At 37.6% G+C, this 25,068-nt stretch overlaps 2 protein-coding genes across 6 annotated transcripts in view; both read left to right on the top strand.

Annotated features, from left to right (window-relative positions):
• The window catches only part of LOC129754312 (uncharacterized), a 203,533-nt gene that overhangs the window by 103,616 nt on the left and 74,849 nt on the right, over window positions 1-25,068 (top strand). For 4 of the 5 annotated variants that reach the window (XM_055750284.1, XM_055750285.1, XM_055750283.1 and 1 more), the window contains one exon: window positions 19,248-19,277. The gene's annotated coding sequence lies outside the window, so the exon portion shown is untranslated. Of the gene's footprint in view, window positions 1-15,323; window positions 15,344-19,247; window positions 19,278-25,068 lie in introns of those variants that run through there. The other variant, XM_055750287.1, reaches the window with a different exon arrangement.
• On the top strand, window positions 4,894-7,143 carry LOC129754311 (arrestin domain-containing protein 3-like). The gene is made up of 2 exons (XM_055750282.1): window positions 4,894-6,013; window positions 6,108-7,143. The coding sequence occupies exons 1-2, from the start codon at window positions 4,981-4,983 to the stop codon at window positions 6,287-6,289; spliced, it is 1,215 nt and encodes a 404-aa protein (XP_055606257.1). The 5' UTR covers window positions 4,894-4,980; the 3' UTR covers window positions 6,290-7,143.

Genomic DNA, 25,068 nt, shown 5'->3' with positions numbered 1-25,068 from the left:
ATAACATATAGGAATATATACTCACGCAAAGCGACGACGATGACAGTTGGTTTGAGATTTTTATCTCAACACACATCTGAGACATTGCGAGTGGCCCACGTTACCCCACTCTCCCCTACTAAAAAACGGGCGAGCGGTGACAAGTGATTTCTGGCTGAGTTTGAAGTACTTGAATCAATTTATAACTTCGAAAGGAAAGGTCGCATCGACTTAAGATATAGTGCAAAATGTTTGTAATAAGTGTCTCAATAAATGATGTGAACATTGTATGTAAATCCAAAACTAACAAAAGTTAAGTATAAAAAACAAATTTAAAGTATGTTTTAAACTAAAAGCTTTATAACTCTGTACTGAATAGAGATATAGCTCTCATTATTTCAACAAAGTTTTATATTTTGATGATATCTACAACTTTGTTGAATAAATTTTGTCTCTATCTCTTCAAACATAAAGGTTTGTGTTTTTATTTTTATCATAGTAGACTGTGCCTTATTTTTAAAACTTTCACGTTATGGAAAACGGTCTAACCGTCAAGACACCTAGCAGCTAAAATGAAGTTCCACTTTAGGCCCTTTTGGACCATTGTGCATTGGGGATAAAGTTAGGGAAGATGGGAGCTCACATACAATTGTTTGGCATCAAACAAGAACTTCTCTAACAAATAGAACGAACAATTACATGGGAAATTATTTGGGGACGAGAAATGGTTCTATGACTATTTGAAACATCATCAGTCTTCCAGGGAGTACATAGGAAGTGGGGAGAGGACCCCAATACAATTTTGTTTGTATAACAGGGGAAGTAATTAAAAGATAGAATCAAATTTTACATGGGAAGTTCTATGAGTAGGAGATATATTTTTATGAATGTTGCTTTGCAGTATGGAAAGGAGAGGCACAAAGGGGGTTCCATATAAATGTTGTTGTATTGCTAAGTAACTTATAAACCAATGGAACCTGATTTAATAAATTGCAGAGTTTTTATTGTGAACAAATGGGATCCCTACCTCCTTCCAGCACTTGCGAATGGGAAGGGGGACGGAGGGCTTCCATACATTTTTTTTGGCATAAATCGAGTTCTTATCAAGCAATAGATATTACGTAAGAGAAGTTGTAATTTCAGACCCTCCCTTTATTCTCGAAAAATTATCAGACAAACGGAGCGAAATGTGACGTTATTTAGATACTAAAAATATATTTATAGGAGTTCGTGAGTGCGAGGAAGAATGGCCTTAATGGGTTAAATTCCTATAAAAAAAAGTAGTTCGTGAGCGCTTTCTGCATTAAAAGGGGGAAAGGTTGATGATTCCATACCAGTAAAACAAAAATTTTGGTTTTTCTTTTCTTTTTTCCAGGATATTTATCCTTGCGGATAATTCATCCCTTGTGTACATTTTGGCATTATTAAAGAAACAATGGAGCATTCAAAACAGAGCAAAAATTCCAGATCTTGGATAACTGATTTAAAGATCAAGTTTCAGAAAATTTGATTAAATTATCTTTGTAGTGCATTTTGAAACTCCAGTTGCAGCTCTCAATTTCAAGCGGTTGCTTTTGAATTAAGTTAAACTTTGATTGAAAATGATTCCTACAAAAAAAACGAAATTATAATAATTTTCAAAAATTTCAGTTATTTTTGGGAGGCGTAGCAAAGCACACCGGGTCAGCTAGTGTATATATAATATGTTATACATTTTGAATTGTTCGTCCAAATATAAACTTCCAATTACACGCTATAGATTCACTTCATAACATATTACACGAAGCCAGGTAGTTTTTGATGAAATGCTTTTCAAGTTGGAAAGTGCCACTCAACTTTCAAGAAAAATAGGCAATGTCGACGATACAATCGGGCAAAACAGGTAAATTAGAAGCTAGTTATTTCTACAGGGCAGTTTTTGTCAAATTTTGTAGCCGTGCAATACCGACGTAGGTGGCTTAATTTTCCAAAAAAAATTATCTAACTGACGACAGCCAAATGGCGACCTAAGTGATAGAATATTTGAAAACCATCCAATTTTATGATAGAATCTAGAAACATCTTGTAATTTTAATATACATTTGTAGGACCGAATGTTAAAAATATCTCCAATAAAATTAAAAGAAATATATGATCGGAATTTTTAACAAGGTCACGATCGACGGCGAAGAGCTGGAGATAGTCGAAGACTTTGTCTATCTCGGCTTACTGGTGACGGCAGACAATGACACCAGCTGTGAGATCCGGAGGCGAATTATCAGCGGAAGTCGTGCCTACTATGGACTCCACAAGCAACTGCGGTCGAGAAGCCTTAGCCCTCGCACGAAGTGTAACCTGTATATGACGCTCATTAGACCGGTTGTTCTCAACGGGCACGAGACTTGGATATTGCTCGAGGAGGACCTGCGTACACTCGGGGTATTCGAGCGACGAGTGTTAAGAACCATCTTTGGCGGCGTACAGGAGAACAGAGTGTGGAGGCGAAGGATGAACCACGAGCTCGCGCGACTCTACGGCGAACCCAGTATCCAGAAGGTGGTGAAAGCTGGCCGGATACGCTGGGCGGGACATGTTGCGAGAATGCCGGACGACTGTCCTGCAAAACAGGTGTTCGCTACGAATCCGGTAGGAACAAGACGAGCGGGGGCGCAACGAGCGAAGTGGTTAGACCAAATGGAGCGTGATCTGGCGAACGTGGGGTGTGAATTTTAGGAATTATGTTCGTCAAGTTATGTCGTGAGATGGAATACTATATAAATAAAAAATAATGATCGGAATTTTGTTTGAAGTGTCATATCTCTGTTCAAATTCTAAATGAACTGCCTGTGAACTGACAATGTAACAGATAAATTCGTTGATATGCAACAAATATCGTTACTATATTCACCAAACACACTGTATTCGTATTCGGCATTTGACATCTAACTTTGTTATTTTCACAGAAATACCAATAAGGTTTGTCCAATGAGTTCATCTGAAGCTTTTAAAGTAGCTCGAGTGTCGATTATTCTGATGTGAAAATAATCACGAACAAATGATTTTTTGTCACACTGTGCACAGGCGTAATCCATTTCTGGGAAGGTTCATGCTGCCAATAATTTGCTTCTACCGAAAACCCTTATAACACTTATCGTAATTTATAGCAAACAGTTGCATACGTTATTTTGTTTGGATTTTCTTAACGGTACGTACAGTGTGTTTGTCACCAAACTGATAAAAGCCATGGGCAGCGGTAAGATTTTCATAGAAGCTTGCTTACTACGAGTGAAAAAAAAATACATTTAAGGGATTGTTTTTTCAATAGATCATTTAAAACAGTTATAGCTATCGAAAACAAAATTTGAATTGGAAATGAGTGTGACTCCCTTCTATGACATAAATATAGGGTGTCCAATTATGTCTAAGCACTTTTTTGATACCACTTGGTTCATTCTGGATGACAAATAGCTGATTTCTGCTGTGTGTTGTTGTTGTTTGTAGTTCAACTTGAACTCTATGTATCGTGAGTTCCAGTTTTCATAATTTTTGTGAAAATGAGAAGCATTTTCTCGAAAAAGCCCAAAAATATTGTGCACAAAAGGTATACTATCTCTAACATCTCGCTTAGTCATTCGGCGAAAATGGAAGAAGAAAGTATTGGAGCGGTCCGAAACGCGATTCGAAAGTATGAAGAGGAGAGCATCTTCGAGGACAAAAAAAAATCTGTGTGGAAACCGGGTCCGGTGGACAAATCTTTGGACCGAAAAGTCAATGTTGTGGCCAAAAACGTGGATCTCCTCTCAGCACCGTTCATCGTGTCAAGGTAAGATTGGGTCAAAAACATATATGAAGCAGAAGAAGAAAATCAACCTGCTTCCGTCAAACCTAGAGCTCGTAAATAAAATTATCGACTGCTGTGTCGATGCCGTGTGCTGGGTGTGCGTTCTCATCGACGAAACCTATTGTAAGTTTAATTACAAAACATTTCCGACTGATCAGTATTTCATTTTTTTGAATTACCAAAGTGTTGACGAGACGGAGACATCAAATTTTATCGAAACATTCTGTAAATATGCAATGATTTGGCAAGCTATATGTGAATGTAGCACGCTTTCCGAGCCGTTCTTGACCACTAACACAATGAATACAGCTGTTTACGTCCGAGAGGAAATGAACCGTCACCTGCTCTCCATGATCCGCAAGAACTGTTTTGGCCGGATTTAGCATCAGTTCACTACTCGGAGGACACGATGGTTTGCTATCTATCTAAAAAAAGTCCATATCATACCGAAGGAAATGAATCCGCCAAATTATCCTCGATCGAGACCGATTGAAACTTTTTGGGCCCATTCCAAATCGTATTTGCGAAAACATGTGAAGCCTGCAGATTTCATCGAAAATTATGCAAAAGACTGGAAAAAGTGATCAAAATCATCGTAAATCAATCTGTGCTGAAGTATAAAAGTATAAAAATCTTCGATCAAAAATTCAATCACTGGCCTATGATTAACTGGAGTCGAATTTTTTATTGATTCACTGTAAAAGAATACAATAGAGAACATAAAAGAGAAAAAAGGATTTGCTCTAAATAGTATTTATACTGTTCATTTTAAACCGTGCTTAGACATAATGGGACACTCTATGTCGACGTATGCTATAAATAAATGTTGAAGGTGTCTTCAAAAATGTGTTTTCGACTGTAAGAAACCAATATTCAGAAACAGTCCAGAAACTTCGACTCAACATACCTGGTTGAAACCGAATGATATAATTCTAGAGTGTTGTCAACCATTCAGTAGCTTATAAATAGAACGTTGAATGAGTCATTCCTGGCCCCTCTTCAAGAGACACCTCTGGAGCAACAGAAAAAAGCCAACTGATAACAAAACTGGTACAGATTATAATCGGAAAGGACGCTCCGCGGAAATTTGTTATCAGCAGGTATAGTTAGTTCAGTGAGAATCGAATCGTTGTATCGAATTTACACGCTGCTAGTTTCTGCTATCGGAATTCTACTATGGAATGGCTCCGCCAATTTGTGACATCACATTCGATGACAACCATCATGGCGTGTATCTGGCCGGACAAACGGTATCCGGCCAGGTGGAGCTGAGCCTGTCCAAGGCGAAGAAGGTCAGGAGTATGTATTTGAAAATCACAGGATCGGCTAGTGTGAAATGGAGTGAAAGTAAAGGAAATGGGAAGAGTGTCGTGTGTTCTGGAAGGGAGGAGTATGCTAGTTACCAGCAAATTTTTCTCAGGGCAGCCGAGGAAGATGAGCTGCAGGAGGTGGAAATCGGAGAGGGAGTGCACAGATTCCGATTTTCCTACAAGTTGCCAGAGAACAGTCCCACATCCTTCGAGGGGGATTTCGGTTTCATACGATACACGATTCGGATTGTACTGGAAAGGCCGTGGAAGTTTGATCTGACGTACAAGATCGCCTTTACGGTGGTTAACCAGCTGGATCTGAACAAAGTATCGCCTCCTCTGAACGTGGCCACCGTGCAGGAAAACATGAAACAATTCAGCTGCGGACCATGTAGATCGGCTCCGATGATTATGACAGCATTTATTCCCATGACTGGTTACGTTCCCGGCCAGCTGATTCTGGTAACGGTCGACGTCGCCAATAAAAGCAAGAAGGACATTAATGAGATTAAAATAAAGCTTAGACGACAAGTGAAATACGTAAGCCAATCGCCGACAGTCAACACCAAAAGTGTATTTTGCACCCTTGTCAAATACCAATGCAGCGGAGTGAATCGAAACCGATCGGCTGGCTACGAGAGGCGGCTTTTGATCCCACCTGAGCCCCCCTCTCGATCTGTTTCCATAATACAAATCGAATACTTTATCGAGGTGATTGCCAAGGTACCTGGCCTGTACATGAGTCCCCGGCTCAAAATTCCAATCACCATAGGAACGGTCCCGCTGACCAAACTAAACCAATCGCAGGAACGATCCTCAGCCATCGAAGCAAGCCAAGGGTCGTCATCGGCAACCAATCTCTCTACCCAATTCCTATCGAGTAGCAGCCTGCAATCGTTGAAAAGTGAGCATAGAATTCCGAGCCGAGCATAAATCATGTGAACGTAGTACCTTCATCTCTTTCTGTTAATCTAATATGGCTATGCAATCTTCCGCAGTTCCGCACAGCTACGAGGAATCGCTCAGCCGCGTCGAGGTAAACATTCACGACGAAGACGAGGGACGCCAAACGCTGGGAGCGAAACCTTTCACCCCGCGTTATCCGGTTTACCGGTTCCAGCTCCAGCAACAGGAACAGCAACCGCAACGGCAACAATCATCCGAAACGCAAGACTGCTGACAGGCCGAGAGGGCCGATGTGCGCTTATCGAGTAGACAACCGCCAAAAGTGAAAAGTCTTGTTGTTGTTGTCCTCTTATCGCAGAAAGAAAAAGGTGTGAACGAATAGTGTTCGTCCCAAGAAACGGGCAGTGTTTGTTTTCGATAAACGAGAGAGGGCTCGTGAGTGTTCCTTGTCCCTACCTGCAATCTTTCAACGCAGTTATCGAATATTAGTTTAAGACTAGCGGAGATTTGTTTTAATATACGATTACTACCTAGTCAGCGAACCATTCTAGATAAGAAGTGAAAATAAAATTATTGCAAAATAAAACTTTGAATTCAAGTTGTATGTCTGGCTGGAAACAAATCAAAGTTTATCGAGGATAAATTACCGTAACGGATTAAGTTCCTATCAAAAAGTAAAAAAAAAAATCTAAATTTGTGCATGTAGGCTCCAAAATAAACATCAAAAGTATTAATATAAAGGACAAATCTAAAAAAAAAGATTAATTTAAATTTTTTACGAAAGGTGAATACTGCCGTCAGATGCATTTTTGATGTGTTCATATTTTTGGGCTCCTACACCCACAGTTGAGAATCTAAACCAATCATGACATCCCAGTATATGCATGTAATTTGCATAGTATTTGAACAAGGTTTGGCAATAATAAGCTTTAACCATCAATCAAACGCTGTGTGTTTTTGTTGTTTGGCCGTAACCCTCTTAATAACTGACGCAGGTAGAATACATGTAAAAATACTGCAACTGGCAAGACGATTTAAGACAGGTGTTTTGAGTTCGACGCTCACTTCCCTTTACTTTTTTTTATTTTCTTTTTTCTAGGATGAATTTCCCTGACAAAAATATTGTTTTGCTTGAATGTTTGTATACAGTGGTATAGTGCATCATCATGCCATTTGTCATAAAGATAATTATGTCATCATTGGCGCAATGCACGTTTAAGCACAATTTTGACATATAGTGGTATGAATAAGGTTTAGCAATTACTTCGGTAGCTTTTACTTAGCTCGAAATCCATCAAAGCAAAAGTCCAAAGCATTTGCTTAGTTTGGTATGAATAAACATTTGCTTAGCAGATGTGTACTAAAGTCTTAGAACATAGCTTTTGCTTCGAAAAATAGAGCTATCCAACCAGCAGAATCTGAATTTTTCTAAAGTAAAATGAAAGAAGCCGATCAGAAAATTGAAAAGTACGGCTAAAGTGCCTTGAAGTCGACGAAGCGGGTGGTGGGTGTAAGAACGACCGGAATTTTTTGTTAATGCGTGCTCGTATGTTGATGTTTAAAGAAAAATGAATACATATTCGAATATTGACAAACAAAAAATGGCCTAAGTTTAAAATTTATCATAAGTTCTCCCACATGTATTCGGATCGGGATAATCCGATGTATAAAAAAATAGGCAATAGGCGCGCATTTTAATTTAGATTTTTTTTTAATCTTAGGATTATAAAAAATTATGTAAAAATGAGAGATCTGTATAATGTTTTAAATTATTACAATTTATTTCTTACTTTGAGCCAATTGGGACTTCTTCCACTATAGTCGGATTTTTTTTAATTTGAAATATTTACTAATTGATTTGTTTACTGTCATCTTAGACGAATGATGGAATATGAAAAAAGTTGGGTTATCACTTCGAATTTTCTTTATCCATGTTGAAAATACCTTTTTGAATTGTTTTGAAGTGAAATATTGCTAATTTGATAAGTTCATGACGTTTTTAAAGAATTTTTTATTGGAAAAGTCTGCTACCGAGCATGCTTAGAAAATAAAGCAATTGCTATGAGATTTGTCGAGCAATTGCTTCAGATTTGAGCTTTATTCATACCAAACTAGCTTGTTCTAAAAGTAAAAGCTCCTGACTGAGAAAACAGCTGTCAAAAAAACTTTATTCATAACAACCGAAGCAATTGCTTTAAGCGACTGCTCGACTGCTCGATTCAGTTTAGCAAAAGCAATTACTAAGTTTTTTTCATACCACCCATAGTGTTAGCTCCATCGGCAATTAAAAATTGTAAACCTCCTGTTCGCGTGTTCAATTAGGCTGGTCGTCATGGAGTTATGAGAAAAATTACGGGAACTACAAGACAGGTCTAAAAGATGTACGGGTTTCTAGCTTTCAAATTTCGTTTAGTGGAAAGTAAAAAGGGAATTTCAGACCCTTTAAAAATATGACACAGATTCTTTTGTAAGTCCAGAGAAAATCAGGGCATCTCTTAGTAAAGTGGAATTAAAATTATTAGAGCATAAATATGTTTAAATTATTTCTGTATGGTTCGTAATACCAACGTAAGAATATGCTTCATGGTTATTGTAGGGATCAGGAGTAATTATAATGAGACAGAATTGTAAAATGTCTCAGATGACTAATTTCAGATAAGCACGGACGTGTATCCGGATGTAGGATGCATTCGTACTGGTGTGAACGATAGTTAAAAGATCACAGTCAGTATCAAGCAAAAATGACACAGTATACTGAATGTGCGTGTGTGTGATTTCGTCCTCGCGAGGGAATCAGAAAAGGTAGAAAGATTCTTCAGTTGAGTAAAGAGTTTTCATTTATGTAGATCGACGTATGAAAAAAGAAAGTCGGTGTTAGGGCTGTCCCAACGGTAGGTGCAAAACACGGTTTTCGACCACGCTAAAACAGTCCGGCTGGCACCGGTGGCGTAAATCGCTGTTTTAGCACAGTTTTCGATTTCAAAATTCCCAACAGTTATACGCCTTTGTTCCAAATTCATGCAAATTTGGAACAGGATTTCAAAATATACGACAGACCGATTTAGTTCACGGTGAGAAAATTTTAGCCAACAATGATTTTTTTCACACATGTTTGGGTAACATTGAGTGTGATAAAAGTTTCTTTTTGAGATATTATTTGAATGTTTTTTTCGCTTAAACCAGCCTATACGTAACATAAATTGAGAATAGATGTTTATAAAAACCATATCAAGTATAAGCACATTATTCTCGATTTAATATAATTTAATAAAAAGCTTTTCATTTGGGCTCGACGAATTAGTGAATTCAGTCATCGTTCTAAAATTTGAAAAAAATAAACGAAAAGAAAATTTTAATACTTTTTAGATGAGGTAAAATAAATGTTTATTGTTTGTTCTATAATTTTTGTTTTATTTGAGATATTGAGAAATTTTTAGTTTCGTATAGATTGCTCGGAGTTTTCGTCAATAGCAGCATATTTTTCTGTATCCATACATAAATTTACAAAGTGAAACAAGTTTTTGATAAACAAAAATATCGACAAATCAAAGGAAAATTTCCTTTGACTTTGGGATAAACATTTCTCATTTCCTATATCAATGTCAGCAATAACTTGATAAAAAAATTGCTTTTTCATTTCATTTTAACAAAACCTTATAACATTGATTCAAAGCAATTTGATTGAATTAATTGAAGAATTGTTTCAATTGACCTTTTTTCCTCGTTGTGTAGTCATTTTTGCTTTAAAATTAATGTAATCCTGGTAGAATAGTTGAAATCATTGTTCTGTCAAAAAGAATATTCGTAGAATTAATTTTAAAACAATTAACCGTGAAACTCAAAACTTATGCAATTTTTCTAATAAAATGGGTTCTTCCTTCTCAATTATTGAGTGTCTGCAATGAAAGTGTTTCCGTTTTAAATTTGCTCCTACACCGGTGGGGAGTAGGTGTTTTAGCCGATTCTAAAATTTCAAATTGTGCTTAAACTGGTATACTTAAAACCAATATTTACGCCAGAACCGTTGCAGGTGCTCTTAAGAGATAAAACGAAAGGGCTGTTAAAGGAACGTCCGGTCACTACAGTTATCTTCTCATGTTAGGGGAAAAGTTCATATAACGCCCCATGTGGCTAATACGCGCCACTCTTGTTTTGAAGAATCTGAAGCATTTTAAGCCTGCAAAATATTACCAATTTGTTCTAAATGCTGTGATTGGTCATGGCAAGTATGATTTTTTTTTCTTAAAATGCTCCTGTGTCGTGATAATTTCACAATTTAGGTTTTTCTTCATTTCGATCTAAATTTTAAAACACTTTCAATAAGGTGTCATCAAGCAGAGAAAAACGAATAAGACAATATTTTCTGACACATCGATAGAGGAGAATCTAAACTACGATTTAATGCTAAAAAATTATACCGAACTCGCTATGATATGCTTTTTATGGGTATGTTTTATCACGGCCCATGCGCTCGTTATAACGCGCCAATCGTAGTAGGCTGAAAATAGCATTAATTTTTCAAAAAGGCCAATTTTCATTGAAAATGAACAAATAGTCTAAAACCTTATTTTGAGCGTTAATTCAGCCCAAAAAATCTACTTTTATTTTTTTTAAATTTTGATTAGTCCATTTTGATTTTATTCTCATTCAAAGTGTCTGTAAGTATTGGTGTGTTTTCGGTCTTCGGCTGCTCTCGGGTGTGTTCGGCTGCTAGGCGCGTATTGAATACACGGCGGCGCGTATTTGCAACACAGTTTTGTTCTGTGGCTTTGAATAAGGTTTTCAAAAATCAAGTTTTTGAAGCAACTATAGCAATTTGAGTAATAAAAAATCATAGGCATTTGTAGAAAATAATTTTCTTCAACGATTGCACCCATTTTTAACACAATTTGTACGTGGAATGCATAGAAAATCTGCGATTCGCTTAGGTGGCGCGTAATAGGACATGTTCCCCTACGATAGTTTTAAGCAGGAGACTGAGATAAACGGAGAATCATCGTCAATGATCAAACAAATTTTGCTGCCAATGATTGAATTTGTGGTAATTTGTTACAATTTTTTAGAGAGAATTAGAATGTTTAAGTTAAAAAGAAAGAAACCGGTGCTCGGAGAGAGTGAAAATGTGCTAGGGGAAAAGTTCATATAACGCCCCATGTGGCTAATACGCGCCACCCTTGTTTTGATGATCCTGAAACATTTTAAGCCTGCAAAATACTACCAATTTGTTTTAAATGCTGTTATACGCCATGGCAAGTATGAATTTTTCCTTAAAATGCCCCTGTTTTGTGATAATTTCACAATTTAGGTTTTTCTTCATTTTGATCTAAACTTTAAAACACTTTCAATAAGGTGTCACCAAACAAAGAAAAACGAATAAGACAATATTTTCTGACACATCGATAGAGGAGAATCTAAACTATGATTTTATGCTAAAAAATCATACTGAACTCGCTAAGGTATGCTTTTTATGGGTATGTTCTATCACGGCCCATGCGCTCGTTATAACGCGCCAATCGTAGTAGGCTGAAAATAGCATAAATTTTTCAAAAAGGCCAATTTTCATTGAAAATGATCAAAATGTCTAAAACCATATTTTGAGCGTTAATTCAGCCCAAAAAATCTACTTCTCCATTTTTTTTAAATTTTGATTAGTCCATTTTGGTTTTCCTTTCAGTCAAAGTGTCTGGAAGTATTGGTGTGTTTTCGGTCTTCGGCTGCTTTCGGGTGTGTCCGGCTGCTAGGCGCGTATTGAATACACGGCGGCGCGTATTTGCAACACAGTTTTGTTCTGTGGATTTGAATATGGTTTTAAAAAATCAAGTTTTTGAAGCAATTATAGCAATTTGAGTAATAAAAAATCATAGACATTTGTAGAAAACACTTTTCTTCAACGATTACACCCATTTTTAACACAATTTGTACGTGGAATACATAGAAAATCAGCGATTCGCTTAGGTGGCGCATAATAGGGCATGTTCCCCTAATTGTTGCAAATTGTTGCGATTTGTTAGATTTGTTAAGCAGTTGTGGAGTTTTGATCATTACCGTTCCAAATGCAAAGAATTCTCTCTCCACTGCAATCCCTCGGTTTTAAATATAGCGTTCCTTTTTTTAATTTTTAAGGGACATACTTTTTGGCCAGATATAGAAGAAATAATACTACTTATCTGCTGCCCGCCCTGCTAATTGAAGACGATTCATGGGATAATCTGGAACATCTTTGTACCCGCATCGATCTTGGTAATCGGAAAATCTATGTGTGCGTAGTGTACGTGCCTCCTGATCGTTTGAGTAACCTGGTTGTAGCCGAATCTTTTTCACGTTACCTCTCTTAAGTTAGTTTCATTTGCTCTCCTGAAGATGACATCCTGCCTGGCCTGAAATGGTGCTCCCCCCTATTTCTGTTTCCAGATCGTGTGCGTTTTTCTTTCACAGCACCTTGCAGCATCTACTTAGATGCCTTAAGCACAGCGACTCTACGTCAGATATATAACATTGAAAACGGGAACGGCCGAATGCTTGAATTCTGCTTCGTTTACGAAGGGTTCTCCTGAACATTTCCGGAACTTTCCGGAATCCTTTCCGACGATCGATTTAGCTCCCACTCCCCTCGTCAAAGCTGTCTCACATCACCATGCCCCAGTGGTCTCATTCCGCGCCGCTAGTTTATATGCTCCCATTGAGAAAACGTCCAGATTTCAAGAATATGGATTTCGAAGTGGATGGAATTGGGAAGTCGAGCTCGATCTTTCTGATCCCAACGCAGCTGCCGAGACACTTACGAACATCCTTAACTACACCATGATGCATCTAGTATGGTGGTCTCTGATTGTCAAAAGTAGAAGAGGGTTGGATGCGGACGAGGGGGTGAAACGCAGTCGAAATTTTGACAGCTGGCTGCTAGCTGCCTGAGATGCCAGATGGATTTGTTAGTAAAACACGGACTTTTGCCAATCGTCAAGATAAAGCTCAGACAAAGATTTTGCCTTGATTTTTGCAGATATAATCCATTGGAACGAAAAAAAAATCTTCTGGATGAATTCCGGCCAATTTTGCCAAGTTGAAAGAGGTTGGATCGATAGACGACTTTACCAGCTTGGTCGGTAACGGTGAGTAACATTAATTATCCATTTCTAATAACAAGTTTATGCTTATCCAACACTATTTTCTTTCAGGAGCTGTTTGGTAACTGGAAGCAGCAGAAAGTCATCGAATCGGATGGAAACCTGGCAAGGCATGGCATTCCATCGTCCGAGAAGCGGCTGGCCTTCCTGCAGGAACATCCGATCTTCATCGAGATGAAACAGCTGCTTCAGGAGGACACCTGTCTGTATGTTGTCATCGCTGCTCCAGAAGGTCCAATCGAACAATCCGGATCTGATGCGTATCCGATGAGCTGCAGGGTGGTGACGGTGGCGGCGACAGCCGTGGCAGTGACGTAGCGCATGATGCAGCCTCTACCGCCGCTTCAATGGTGAACAGCATCGACAGTCCGATATCAATGCCTTCAATCGGTTGAAGGGCCAAGAAACATCCGGTTTAGGATTTTGGTTGTCTGATATCATCACGGTTCATAACGGCTAACATTCGAAAAGTGCGGAGTATATAGTAATTTTATATACAAAAAAAGTGATTCGAATTAAATGAATTCATTGAAAACTCAAATCATTTCTTTATTTCCGGAAGTCCAATTTAAATCAAATGAAATAAACTTAACCCCAATATGGTTTAAAATCTTTTGATCTTTGGTCTAAGATACACAGACTTTTTATTTCCAAATTACTGATTTTTTATCTCAAACACCTGGCATCCCTGGGCCCCCTTTTTCGTAAACACTTCAGCCAGCTGTCAAAACTTTTTTCAATATGGCTGAACGTGCGATTTGGCATTTGAGATCACCATACTAGAGGCATCATGAACTACACCATCGACCGCCTTGTGCCGAAACGTAGCGTAGGTGCTCATCTACGGGCTCCGTGGGTGACTAAGGAACTGCGGCAACTAAAGACAGCTAAAAAACTTGCCCTTAGAAACTGTAACAAACACAAGTTGCTCGAACGAATACCGCAAACTGAACTAAGCATATAAGAAGACCAGTAAGCGCTACTACCAGAATTATCTTAATCGGCTACAACGGAATTTCAAGACGAGTTAGATTATTTTTTGTAAGAACGTAAAAAATCAGCGGGAAGAAACATGGCTTCGTCCCACATGCTCCTGGATAACAACACAGCTAATTCCGACCCCAAAAATTGTGAACTCTTTACCAAAAATTCTCAAGCGTCTTTACAACTGAGATTATTTCTACAGAGAAACTAGCCAGGGCTGCCCGGAATATCTTACCTCTAGGTTCATCTTCAAACGGTTTCCTAATTGGTGATGCCGCCATCTTGAAAGCGACATCAAAGTTGAAAAATTCTACCTTTACGGGCCCGGGCGGTATACCAGCAATTTTTTAAAGCGTTTAATGCCACTTTTGCTAACTCCCATCAAACATATATTTCAATCATCGCTGGATAGCACAATCTTTCTCTCACTGTAGAAGGATGCTCATATGTTTCCTGTCCACAAAAAAGGGGACACGAGAGATGTTAGCAACTACCGTGAGATATCAGCTCTATGTGCGGTATCCAAACTCTTTGAACTGGTCGTTATGGATCCTGTTTCCTCGTTTTGCAAGCTTCACATTTCCAATGACCAGCATAGAATCATGCCTAAACGGTCCACGACTACCAACTTACTTCACATCTTTCGTTCAAGATTGTTTTAAACCATAGTATTGCTATCACAAAGCTCGGACGCTTACGATTTTGTGGATCTCTACTGGTTTGCATCCAGAATTATCTAACGGGACGGAAGTTATCCGTTCGAACTGGTGAATCCTTTTCCAGGCAATTCGCTGCCTCCTCAGGAGTACCCCAAGGAAGCCATTTAGGACCAATAATTTTTGTAATCTACTTCAATGACGCACTCTCGCTTCTTGACGGCAGGTAAATTGCATATGCTGATAACATGAAACTTTTCTATCAGAACGGAGCTGTACGAATCGAGGCTATCCAGTGGCGCTTCCTACGGTATGCCCTACGTCAATTGAATGGGCATGACTTGTTTCGTTAGCCGAGATATGAAAATCGTTGCCGCCTCTTAGACTTGGATACGTTTCAAGTTTGCAGAAACGCTACTCGAGCTCTGGTTGTTGCTGACCTATTGACATCGAGAATTGACCCTTGTACGTTGCTGGAGGATGTCCCTCTCAGTGTGTGACCCCGAGGATTAAAGAAACCAGCATTTGCAGCTCTAAGTTCCCATTCGCCTGAACAACTATGGGGTAAGCAGCGCTTTTGTTGGAATCTTAAAACTGATAATTGTTTTTCAGAGTATTTCGACTTTGACGTGTGGAATGTGTTCCGAAGGAAAATTTTGACTGGTCCAGAAATGTGTCGAGTGGATTTTAATTTTAATAAGTTATTTACAATTAAGCTATCATTTGGATCAACATGTGATCCGTTGATTTTTTATACAAATAAACAAATATACGAATTGAACGCCACATTGAAAAAATAAGTTATCTATTGCAGTTGATGCGAAACACATTTAACTACCAACCCTACGAAAATCAGAAATTCATTCCAATTTTTTAAGATTTCATTGGAAAAAATCAATATTGCTCAGGTAGTAGTGGAAATGGTAAAAATGCGTTGTGCTAAAGTGAAATGGAAGCCATCTTAACCCTAATCCGCCCTTGAGTGACAATATGACACTATTGGAAGTTTTGCGGCTTGCAACTTCGTGTACATCCAAATAAAAAAAATCTTCGGGGACCCTCAATGAATTTTTGAAAACTTTAATTTTGCATCATCACTTGCATCATGGGCACACACTCGTTTTTATGACCTCGTGTGATAATTTGACACTCTTCGCTTAAAACCGCTATATCTCTCTTATTTTTCTACCGATTTTTACAAAATGTATAGTTTTGGAAACCTTGTAACGTAACTCAAATATATTTCTCAGTCAATGCCCAGCTACAATACATCAGCAGTTTTCCGTTATTCAAAGTCTAGGAAAAATATCCGAAAAAACATGCTTCGAAAAAAGACTGTAGATCAGCTACGAAATGCTCAAAAAAATTTCACTTAGTTTCTAAGAAAGCTGAAGTTAGAAGCTATACATTGCACTTAAGGTTATACTTTTCAAAAAAAATAAAGATCATGAGAACAAAAAATATGAAAAAGTGGTGTTCATTTCAATCAATGAACCGTCGAAAATGTCTTCTCTTCTGTCTTCCCACCGAATACAAAAACCAAATTTTATTGTGGAATAGCGAAGCTGGGATGAAAGTAAATATTACAAAAACGTACCAAAAATCCGATTCGTCAGCACCACAACGCCTCTATTTTAATCGAAATAATGTTTAAAAATGTCTTCAATTGTGTTATTCGAGAGTTCGACTGTATTTTTATTGATGTTTATTTTTTACGGCAAATCAGTCCAAGCTTTTTTATGACACGAGTTTTTATTATTACATGCCCGACGTTTCGATGTCGTATGACACCATCTTCAGGGGTTCTACAAAGTGTAAATTACAGAAAATGTGTGATGTTTTGTTATATCGAAATAATACAACCCTACTTACAAATAGTCGCTGTGTCTTGCTTTTGTAAAAGCGTACTGTTTAAGATACCGGTAATCGAATAGTTTCACTGTAAATGGAGTTTTTTAATTTAGATCATCCATCAAACTAATAAAGGAGTCTACTATTTGTAATTTTTGAATTTGAAAATCTCACCAAATTTCGAGACAACACTTAGCCGTAACTTTTAGGCGGCAGAACTCTGTGAAAACATATCTTCTACGGTTCCCCTCGGCGCGTTATCGTTTTCAGTATTTTTGACAGATGGCGGATTTGGTTTCTTGTAGTTATGTTTGTTGAGAATATCAAGAACTGAAGCAAAGATGGAATTCAAGTTCTTAGTATCCGTGCGCTGGTTGACAGTGTTAGGGGTATTAAATATATGACACATTTCCAAAAAATTTAGGGTGTGTTTGTTGTAGCTTGAATCTAACACCCTTGTATCGCTTAGATTAAATGTGTGACCTGTTTTTATCATATGATCTATAAGAGCGGTGTTATCTTTCTCCTTGAGTTTATCTGTTGGTAAATTAAAAAACTCCATTTACAGTGAAACTATTCGATTACCGGTATCTTAAACAGTACGCTTTTACAAAAGCAAGACACAGCGACTATTTGTAAGTAGGGTTGTATTATTTCGATATAACAAAACATCACACATTTTCTGTAATTTACACTTTGTAGAAACCCTGAAGATAGTGTCATACGACATCGAAACGTCGGGCATGTAATAATAAAAACTCGTGTCATAAAAAAGCTTGGACTGATTTGCCGTAAAAAATAAACAATGTCTTCAATGTTTGTTTTTTGCTTCTCTTTTCATTTTTAGTCAGCGATTAGAAATAAGCGCTATGAAAAAAATATATATATTTGCAATCGGTGGTCTAGATAGCGGTACTGAATGCTGATTATTTCACACATTGGGTATGTTTTATCAACAGTTTTTTCAAGGATCGTTCTAAACTTTCATCTCCGATTTCAAAAAGTTCTATTTGTTAATGATTAGGGGAACCAGGGGAAATATGATCTCTTAGATCTATAATCATGTTTTATTCGTCAAATTTTGAAGGCCTCTAAAGAAAGGTTGCCAGATTGCCCGGATTTATCTGGACATGTCCGGAAATTTCACACAAAATTTGAGCAATTTTGAATTTCTTTGGAAAAGGTTGGATTTTGTCCGGATTAATTCACTTCATTTTTAAAATCTAGCAAAAAAATCAAATTGAGTAATTATAATTTTTCATTTTTATGTCAAAAAAGGATTTTTTTATACTGAATCAAAGCAGTCGAAATATTCCCTTTAATTCAACCACGGTATTAGAAAAGTTCAGTTCAACATTTTGAAACCAAATGTCCGGATTTTGCCAGGTTTTTAGACAAAATTGCACGGATTTGTCCAGTTCGGCTACGTCCGGAAAAAATCTGGCAGTCTTATTCTAAAGCCTACGATTTTCATTTCGTTTGAGGCAAAGTGTTGACGTTTCATAAGTGTTTATTGGTTTTAGTGTCTCCGAAATGTATTCCAAATGTTAACAGTTCAATTTTACTTCACGAGTGCAAAATGAATTGCTACGTACAGAGCTGCCAGATAAACAGACGTACTTTTGAATAGATGGATAAATATTTCCATTTACTTTAAAGGTTTTTTTTTACTAAACGTCAATGTTTCATTTCCTTGGAAAAATACAAACTCAAACATAATGAAAGTTCGTAAATCGACATATGGCATACTTCACCCGCCACGAAATGTTTATTAAAATCGCTTTAAGACAAGCATTCAAAATCGAATTAAATAATTTAGCGTTATCTGATGACTATCAAGTTAATTGTTTGTCATTAGAACATGTAAGATTTTTTAATTATAGTTGGCGTAATTTACTAAGAGCAAGTTCACTGGTGTTGGGAAAAAGTGGTAGAAATTTTGACACTTGTGGCACATTTTGAAGATTTTACCATGTAAAAATGTTTTCAAGATCTTTGGGCATTGGATTTTTTTTAAAGCACTGTTTCTATTTCAGCCGTATGTGATAGAAATATTGCTATTTTTGCATCACAGCATACAAAAATAGAACACGTGTTGTGAAAAAACTTGAAAGCCGCAGATCTTGAAAATGTTTTTGCATGGTGAAGTTTTCAAAATGTGCTAAAAGTGTCAAAATTTCTACCACTTTTTCACAACACCAGTGAACTTGCTCTGAGAGAAGAGTTGTAAATGCTTCAAGAAAAAAGCTTAAAAAATGTGTTTTCGTTTTACTTGCTTGAAATTTTATCAAATTTTTTTTTAACGGAATTTTCATCCTCGCTGATGATTTATTCTTTTTCGTCAATTACTGACAAATTTCAGCCATTATATTTGCTTTGGACTAGTACATAGTTTATAACAAAGAAGAATGTTGACAGCATCGAGAACAGCGTAGTGTGTAATCCCGTTTCTAGATATATAATTTAAACTATTTTGTTTTATATTCATTTCATCATTACATGTGATTCGTTGTGATCAACATGTGATTCGTTGATATGTTATCAAGTAAATAAATAAATAAATAAATAAATAAATAAATAAATAAATAAAAGACGATTCAATTTTGTTTCCTTTCAGATAATCAGTTTCGATAACGGCCAATTTTGGGTAAGTCAAGCAGTTTACTGTCAAGTAATTCCCCAATTACTTGGAACCAGTCATCAAAATATCTTCACTCTATTTCCTTAATCAAAGGGAAATTCAATAATGTCAGTGATTCTAAATTAAGTAAACCTCTCTAAACCTTTCGAAAGACTTCTGTTCAATCAAATAGAACAGCATTGTACACAACATAATCTAACTAATGCAAATCAATTTGGTTTTGTTCCCAAATCAAACACTCTAAGTGCATGTGCGAGCCTTATTAGTAAAATCTCGGAAAGTCTTGATGAAAAAAAGACTGTTGCATGCGTTTTCATTCACCCAAAATTCAGCCTCTGTGCCAATGGCGTGTAGTCAATTACATAGCATCATTGGTACAAGAAGATAACGCGATCGGTGCTGATTCGATTTGCTCCCACCGGCATCAATCTCCCAAGTTAACCGAATTGCGTATGTCTGAAAGAAACAAAATAAAAACGCTTTCACGTCCCTCCCTATCGCACCACAAGACGAAGAAGGATGGAAATAAATACCGGCCAAAACCAGGCAGCCAGCGAACCGAGCACTGTGCGTGTGAATGTAGCAAAAGCAACAACAAAAACATCCTTCTAATTCAATCCCTTCAATCAACCGGCAAACAACCACGGCCGAGCTGTGCGTGTGTATGCAGTAAAAGCAACAAAAAAAAAACATTCCTTCAATTCAATTCGCCGGCAAACAACCACGGCTAAGCTGTGCGTGTGTATGTAGCAAAAGCAACAAGAATATATTCCTTCAATTCACCGGCAAACAAGCACCGGCCAAGCTGCCCGGCTTTAGCAGCTGTGTATATGTAGCGTGTGTATGTAATAGCAGGCAGTAAGCAAAGCACAGTTCTCATTCAATGGGTTTCCCGTTTCCTCCACTCCCGCTCGCTTTCCCGTTTCCATCGCAAGACAAATGAATACCTTGAAAGGAGGCCAAACGCCGGGAAGCCACTGTCGTGCGTTTCTTTTGTGATTGATCGGTGGCAGAATGTATATGACAAATATCCCTCTTCCTGCATGAAGCTCAAATAGTACACTGGTTAAGATGTCGGTCTGGCAAGACCATATGGATGATGAATTGAGTTCGATTCTCCTTACGGGCGCTGTGGTTTATATTTTTATTTTCTTGTTTCTGGGACGAATTATCCAATAGGAACGAAATCCCATAAAATGTTTTTCTTGTTTTGCTTGAATGTAGTGGTCATGCATCATTTTAGTTGGGAGCCGAGTCCTTATGCCAGTGACGGTTTTTCAAACATATCATCTTCGGCACAGTGCACATTTCAGCGCATTATCGGCACAGAGATGTGCTAAATAGGCATTGGATTTTTGCAACCTCTTCTATGGGTGTTGACATTCGAAAAGCTTTTGATTGTGTGAGTCATCCGATTCTAGTAAAAAAGCTTAAATGCTTCGGCTTCTCAGAAAATGCCAGAAAACTTATTGAATCTTATTTATTTAATACACCCAAAATTCAGCCTCTGTGCCAATGTCGTGTAGTCAATTACATAGCATCATTGGTACAAGAAGATAACGCGATCGGTGCTGATTCGATTTGCTCCCACCGGCATTAATCTCCCAAGTTAACCGAATTGCGTATGTCTGAAAGAAACAAAATAAAAACGCTTTCACGTCCCTCCCTATCGCATCACAAGACGAAGAAGGATGGAAATAAATACCGGCCAACACCAGGCAGCCAGCGAACCGAGCACTGTGCGTGTGAATGTAGCAAAAGCAACAACAAAAACATCCTTCTGATTCAATCCCGGCAAACAACCACGGCCGAGCTGTGCGTGTGTATGCAGTAAAAGCAACAACAAAAAAAACATTCCTTCAATTCAATTCGCCGGCAAACAACCACGGCTAAGCTGTGCGTGTGTATGTAGCAAAAGCAACAAGAATATATTCCTTCAATTCACCGGCAAACAAGCACCGGCCAAGCTGCCCGGCTTTAGCAGCTGTGTATATGTAGCGTGTGTATGTAATAGCAGGCAGTAAGCAAAGCACAGTTCTCATTCAATGGGTTTCCCGTTTCCTCCACTCCCGTTCCCTTTCCCGTTTCCATCGCAAGACAAATGAATACCTTGAAAGGAGGCCAAACGCCGGGAAGCCACTGTCGTGCGTTTCTTTTGTGATTGATCGGTGGCAGAATGCCTATGACAAATATCCCTCTTCCTGCATGAAGCTCAAATAGTACACTGGTTAAGATATCGGTCTGGCAAGACCATTTGGATAGTGATTTGAGTTCGATTCTCCCTACGGGCGCTGTGGTTTATGTTTTTATTTTCTTGTTTCTGGGATGAATTATCCAATAGGAACGAAATCCCATAAAATGTTTTTCTTGTTTTGCTTGAATGTAGTGGTCATGCATCATTTTAGTTGGGAGCCGAGTCCTTATGCCAGTTACGGTTTTTCAAACATATCATCTTCGGCACAGTGCACATTTCAGCGCATTATCGGCACAGAGATGTGCTAAATAGGCATTGGATTTTTGCAACCTCTTCTATGGGTGTAGACAACAAACTGTGGTAATAAACTCCAATAGTAGTAGTAGAAAACAAATTAAATACGGTATACCACAAGGTTCTATCTTGGGACCCTTGTTGTTCATCATGTACATAAATGACATTTTTGATCAACCTCTGAAAGGTAAATTACAGCTGTTTGCGGATGATGCAACTCTGTTGTACATAGTAGACAACATCAACATGCTGAAAGAATTCATCTTGCACGACATAAATATCCTGATAACTTTTTTTCACCAAAATCATATGGCTTTGAATTTAGAAAAAACAAACTACATTCTTTTCAACTTACAAAAGCAATCTCAAAGAATTCCGATTCGTATAAATGAAATAACGATAGAACAAGTTTCTAAAGTTAAATACCTTGGATTACTGATTGATGAAAATCTTAGATGGAATGAACATATCAGTCAAATAATCTCTAAAGTTACCTCGTTTATTTTTGCACTCAAGAAGATAAGATGTTTAATTTCTGAAAACATAGCTTGGAAAGTATACTACGCTTATATACACCCGCACCTTGCATATATGAATAGCATATGGGGATGTGCTGCTTCTGTTCATCTCAAACCTCTTGTTACTTTGCAAAATCGAGCGTTAAAAATTGTGAAAAAGCTTCCAATTCTTTTTCCGACGAATCAACTCTACTCTGAAATGTGCTTCCATTGAACATTTTAAATAAATTTGAAAATTGCATCCTGATTTATAAAATCCTTAATAACATGACAAAAACAAATATCACACCGACTTTTATATCGGAAATTCACTCCTATAATACAAGGAGTAATGCAAATTCCAATTTCTATATCACTAGAAGAAGAACAACTATAGCTTCTAATAGCTTTTTAAATAAAGCCCTAAATTTGTTCAACACTTTACCTCCTGATATAAAAAACATAGTTTGCCTCCCGCTTTTCAAATTAAAACTCAAAAAGTATCTATTTAATGAAAATCAGCCTAGTAACACCTACCCACCTTGATGAAACCTTACTGTATATAGCTGGTATGACTAGTCGGGGGGTATGGAGTTACTAGGCTTTGCCAAAACCTAAGCAAATTTAAAACGCCAAGCCCTCCCAAGAAACTCGTTATCCACCGAAGCAACGCGAATGCAAGCGCGGTAAATTTTGCCAAAATATGGACTCTTGGGAGTTTTGGAAACAGGAAATGGTTTCCTAGCTACGCACAACCTGATGAGGGATATTTAAAATACCGCCTTCCCTATCCTTCATTTCCATTTTCCTTTCCTTTGCCCCTTCCTTTACCCTTTCCTTTTCCTGTTCCTTGACTATCCTTCCCGTGAGTAGTAGTTATAAGCTTTAGTTATTTAAGATAGAACTAAGCCTTTAGTACACACACGCATTGATTGCTTTATATAAACTGAGTAGCCGACAACAGTTTACGAACTTATACGGTTAATAAAAACTAAATAAAGTAAAAAAAAAAAAGTAATTACGTTGTATTACGTGATTAATTATGAATGATTATGTTCAATACTGGTCTAGAAATCATCAACATATTTGAATTTTGATTTGAAAAGAAATTTTAATAATGTTTTTAGAACCTCCAGGCAATGATAAAAATAAGTAGTGAATCAAAAGCTCTCAACTACACAAGCAAGAAATCTTAAAAACCACTGGCTCAAAACAGAATCTGCATATCTCATCCGCAGACAGACTTCAAACGCCCGCAGATGACGAGATAAATTAGTGTTATCAGTCTCAAGAGGCTCTACTGGCACTTCGGGGATCGTAAAGTGCTTAAAAAGTCGCGATTACATCGCGATAAGCACTTTCGGCTGCTCCGTCGAATTTTGCTTTTAGGAATGGGGAACGAGATGAAAACCTTCTTCAGTCAGTCAATCTTTGTTGCAATGGGGGCTCCAGAGAGCGAGTAAAAAATCCTTCGATAATTACCGCACACACTGGGAAAGGGAATTTGAATATCCTGAGTCTGAGACTGTTTTTCTTTAATGGTTTAACTAATTTTGAATTAATATTATACAATTTCAAAGTTTTTCAGACTAATAATTTTTTTTTTATTTAAATGTTGAATTTATATAAAATAATCAATTATTTAACAAATCAGAAATAAAAAAAAATCTGAAAGATTTTACAAAACAAAATTTAAACGAGAAAAAAATTACCAATTTGTAAAAATTTTATTTCACTATTTTAATGATTTCCCCCCTCAAAGGAATAACATGATTTTTTACCTGTTCCAAAGTTTTTATTTTCATTTTTTCGTGAAAATTGCACGCTAAAGAAATGAAGCTCAGGTGAATTCGACAGCTCGTCTATGGGAAAAACACCCAAACCCGTCTCAAAGAACAGGAACAGGAGTTTTTCACTAACCAACCTACCCAAAGTGTATGTTGTCGCCATCGACCGCGTCAAAGAGCGTCGCGACGCTCTCTGGCACTGGCAGCTTCCTTACATTTCCGGTCCACAAGTGGAGTCACTTGCAAACAACAACGATCATCGTCAGCCAGAAAGCCAGCCGAACGAAACGAACGAATTCATCTTCAAGAGTCTTCTGGGCAACAGCTAAACCGTCAGCTTCTTCCAACTCGAGGTACTAGGAACAAATTTCCAGCAAAAGCCGACATCAAAGCCAGCAGTTTTAATTTTAATTTTCCACTCTCTTTATCGCTCAGTTGCCACTGCTGCTGGTGATGCTGCCTGCTGCAATTGCGCTGATGACTTTGGATGGGTGGGTGGTTGCATCTTGTGGGGGTAATGAAGAAAAACGTTTTGGAATTGCGGTCTGCTGGGTAGGGGAGACCTCCACGGTGCCTTCAGTTCTTGACTGGCTAGTCCATCACATGCCTTCTGGCTTGTACAGAGGTTGAAGTGCATTTTTTTTTTTTTTGGAAAACATACTCTTACAGTTTTTTTTCCACTCTGGTGCAAATTAGTGACAACTTTCTTTTTGATAACTGGCGCGTACCAATGCATGCAAGCGGCTGTTTATGCAGTTTGAAAGTAGCTTTGGGATGCCAAGAGTAAAATTAACAATTGAGTCTAGAAAAATATTCACCTTTGAATTTAGATTATCAAACTGGGAATTTATTGCATTTTTGAAAGATAAATTCCGTAATAATAGAAGAAAAATAATTAAAATTGATTAACTGGTTAATCGCCGCGATGAATTGTTTGTTGTTTTCATCGACTTTTATCGGCGAAAATTAAAACGAAATTACTTGCCAGTTGGTCTAAACGTTTCGAGCTACTTTTGACGTTTCGC

Source organism: Uranotaenia lowii, chromosome 3 (genome assembly GCF_029784155.1).
Source record: "Uranotaenia lowii strain MFRU-FL chromosome 3, ASM2978415v1, whole genome shotgun sequence".
NCBI lineage: Eukaryota > Metazoa > Arthropoda > Insecta > Diptera > Culicidae > Uranotaenia > Uranotaenia lowii.
The sequence above is the reverse complement of the archived record's forward strand: the minus strand, read 5'-3'. Positions and strand labels throughout refer to the sequence as shown.

Coding starts and splice junctions, on each gene's coding strand:
- LOC129754311 (XM_055750282.1), top strand. CDS start 4,981: ATGGCTCCGCCAATTTGTGACATCACATTCGATGACAACCATCATGGC. Junction 6,014..6,107: donor CAGCCTGCAATCGTTGAAAA/GTGAGCATAGAA, acceptor AATCTTCCGCAG/TTCCGCACAGCTACGAGGAA.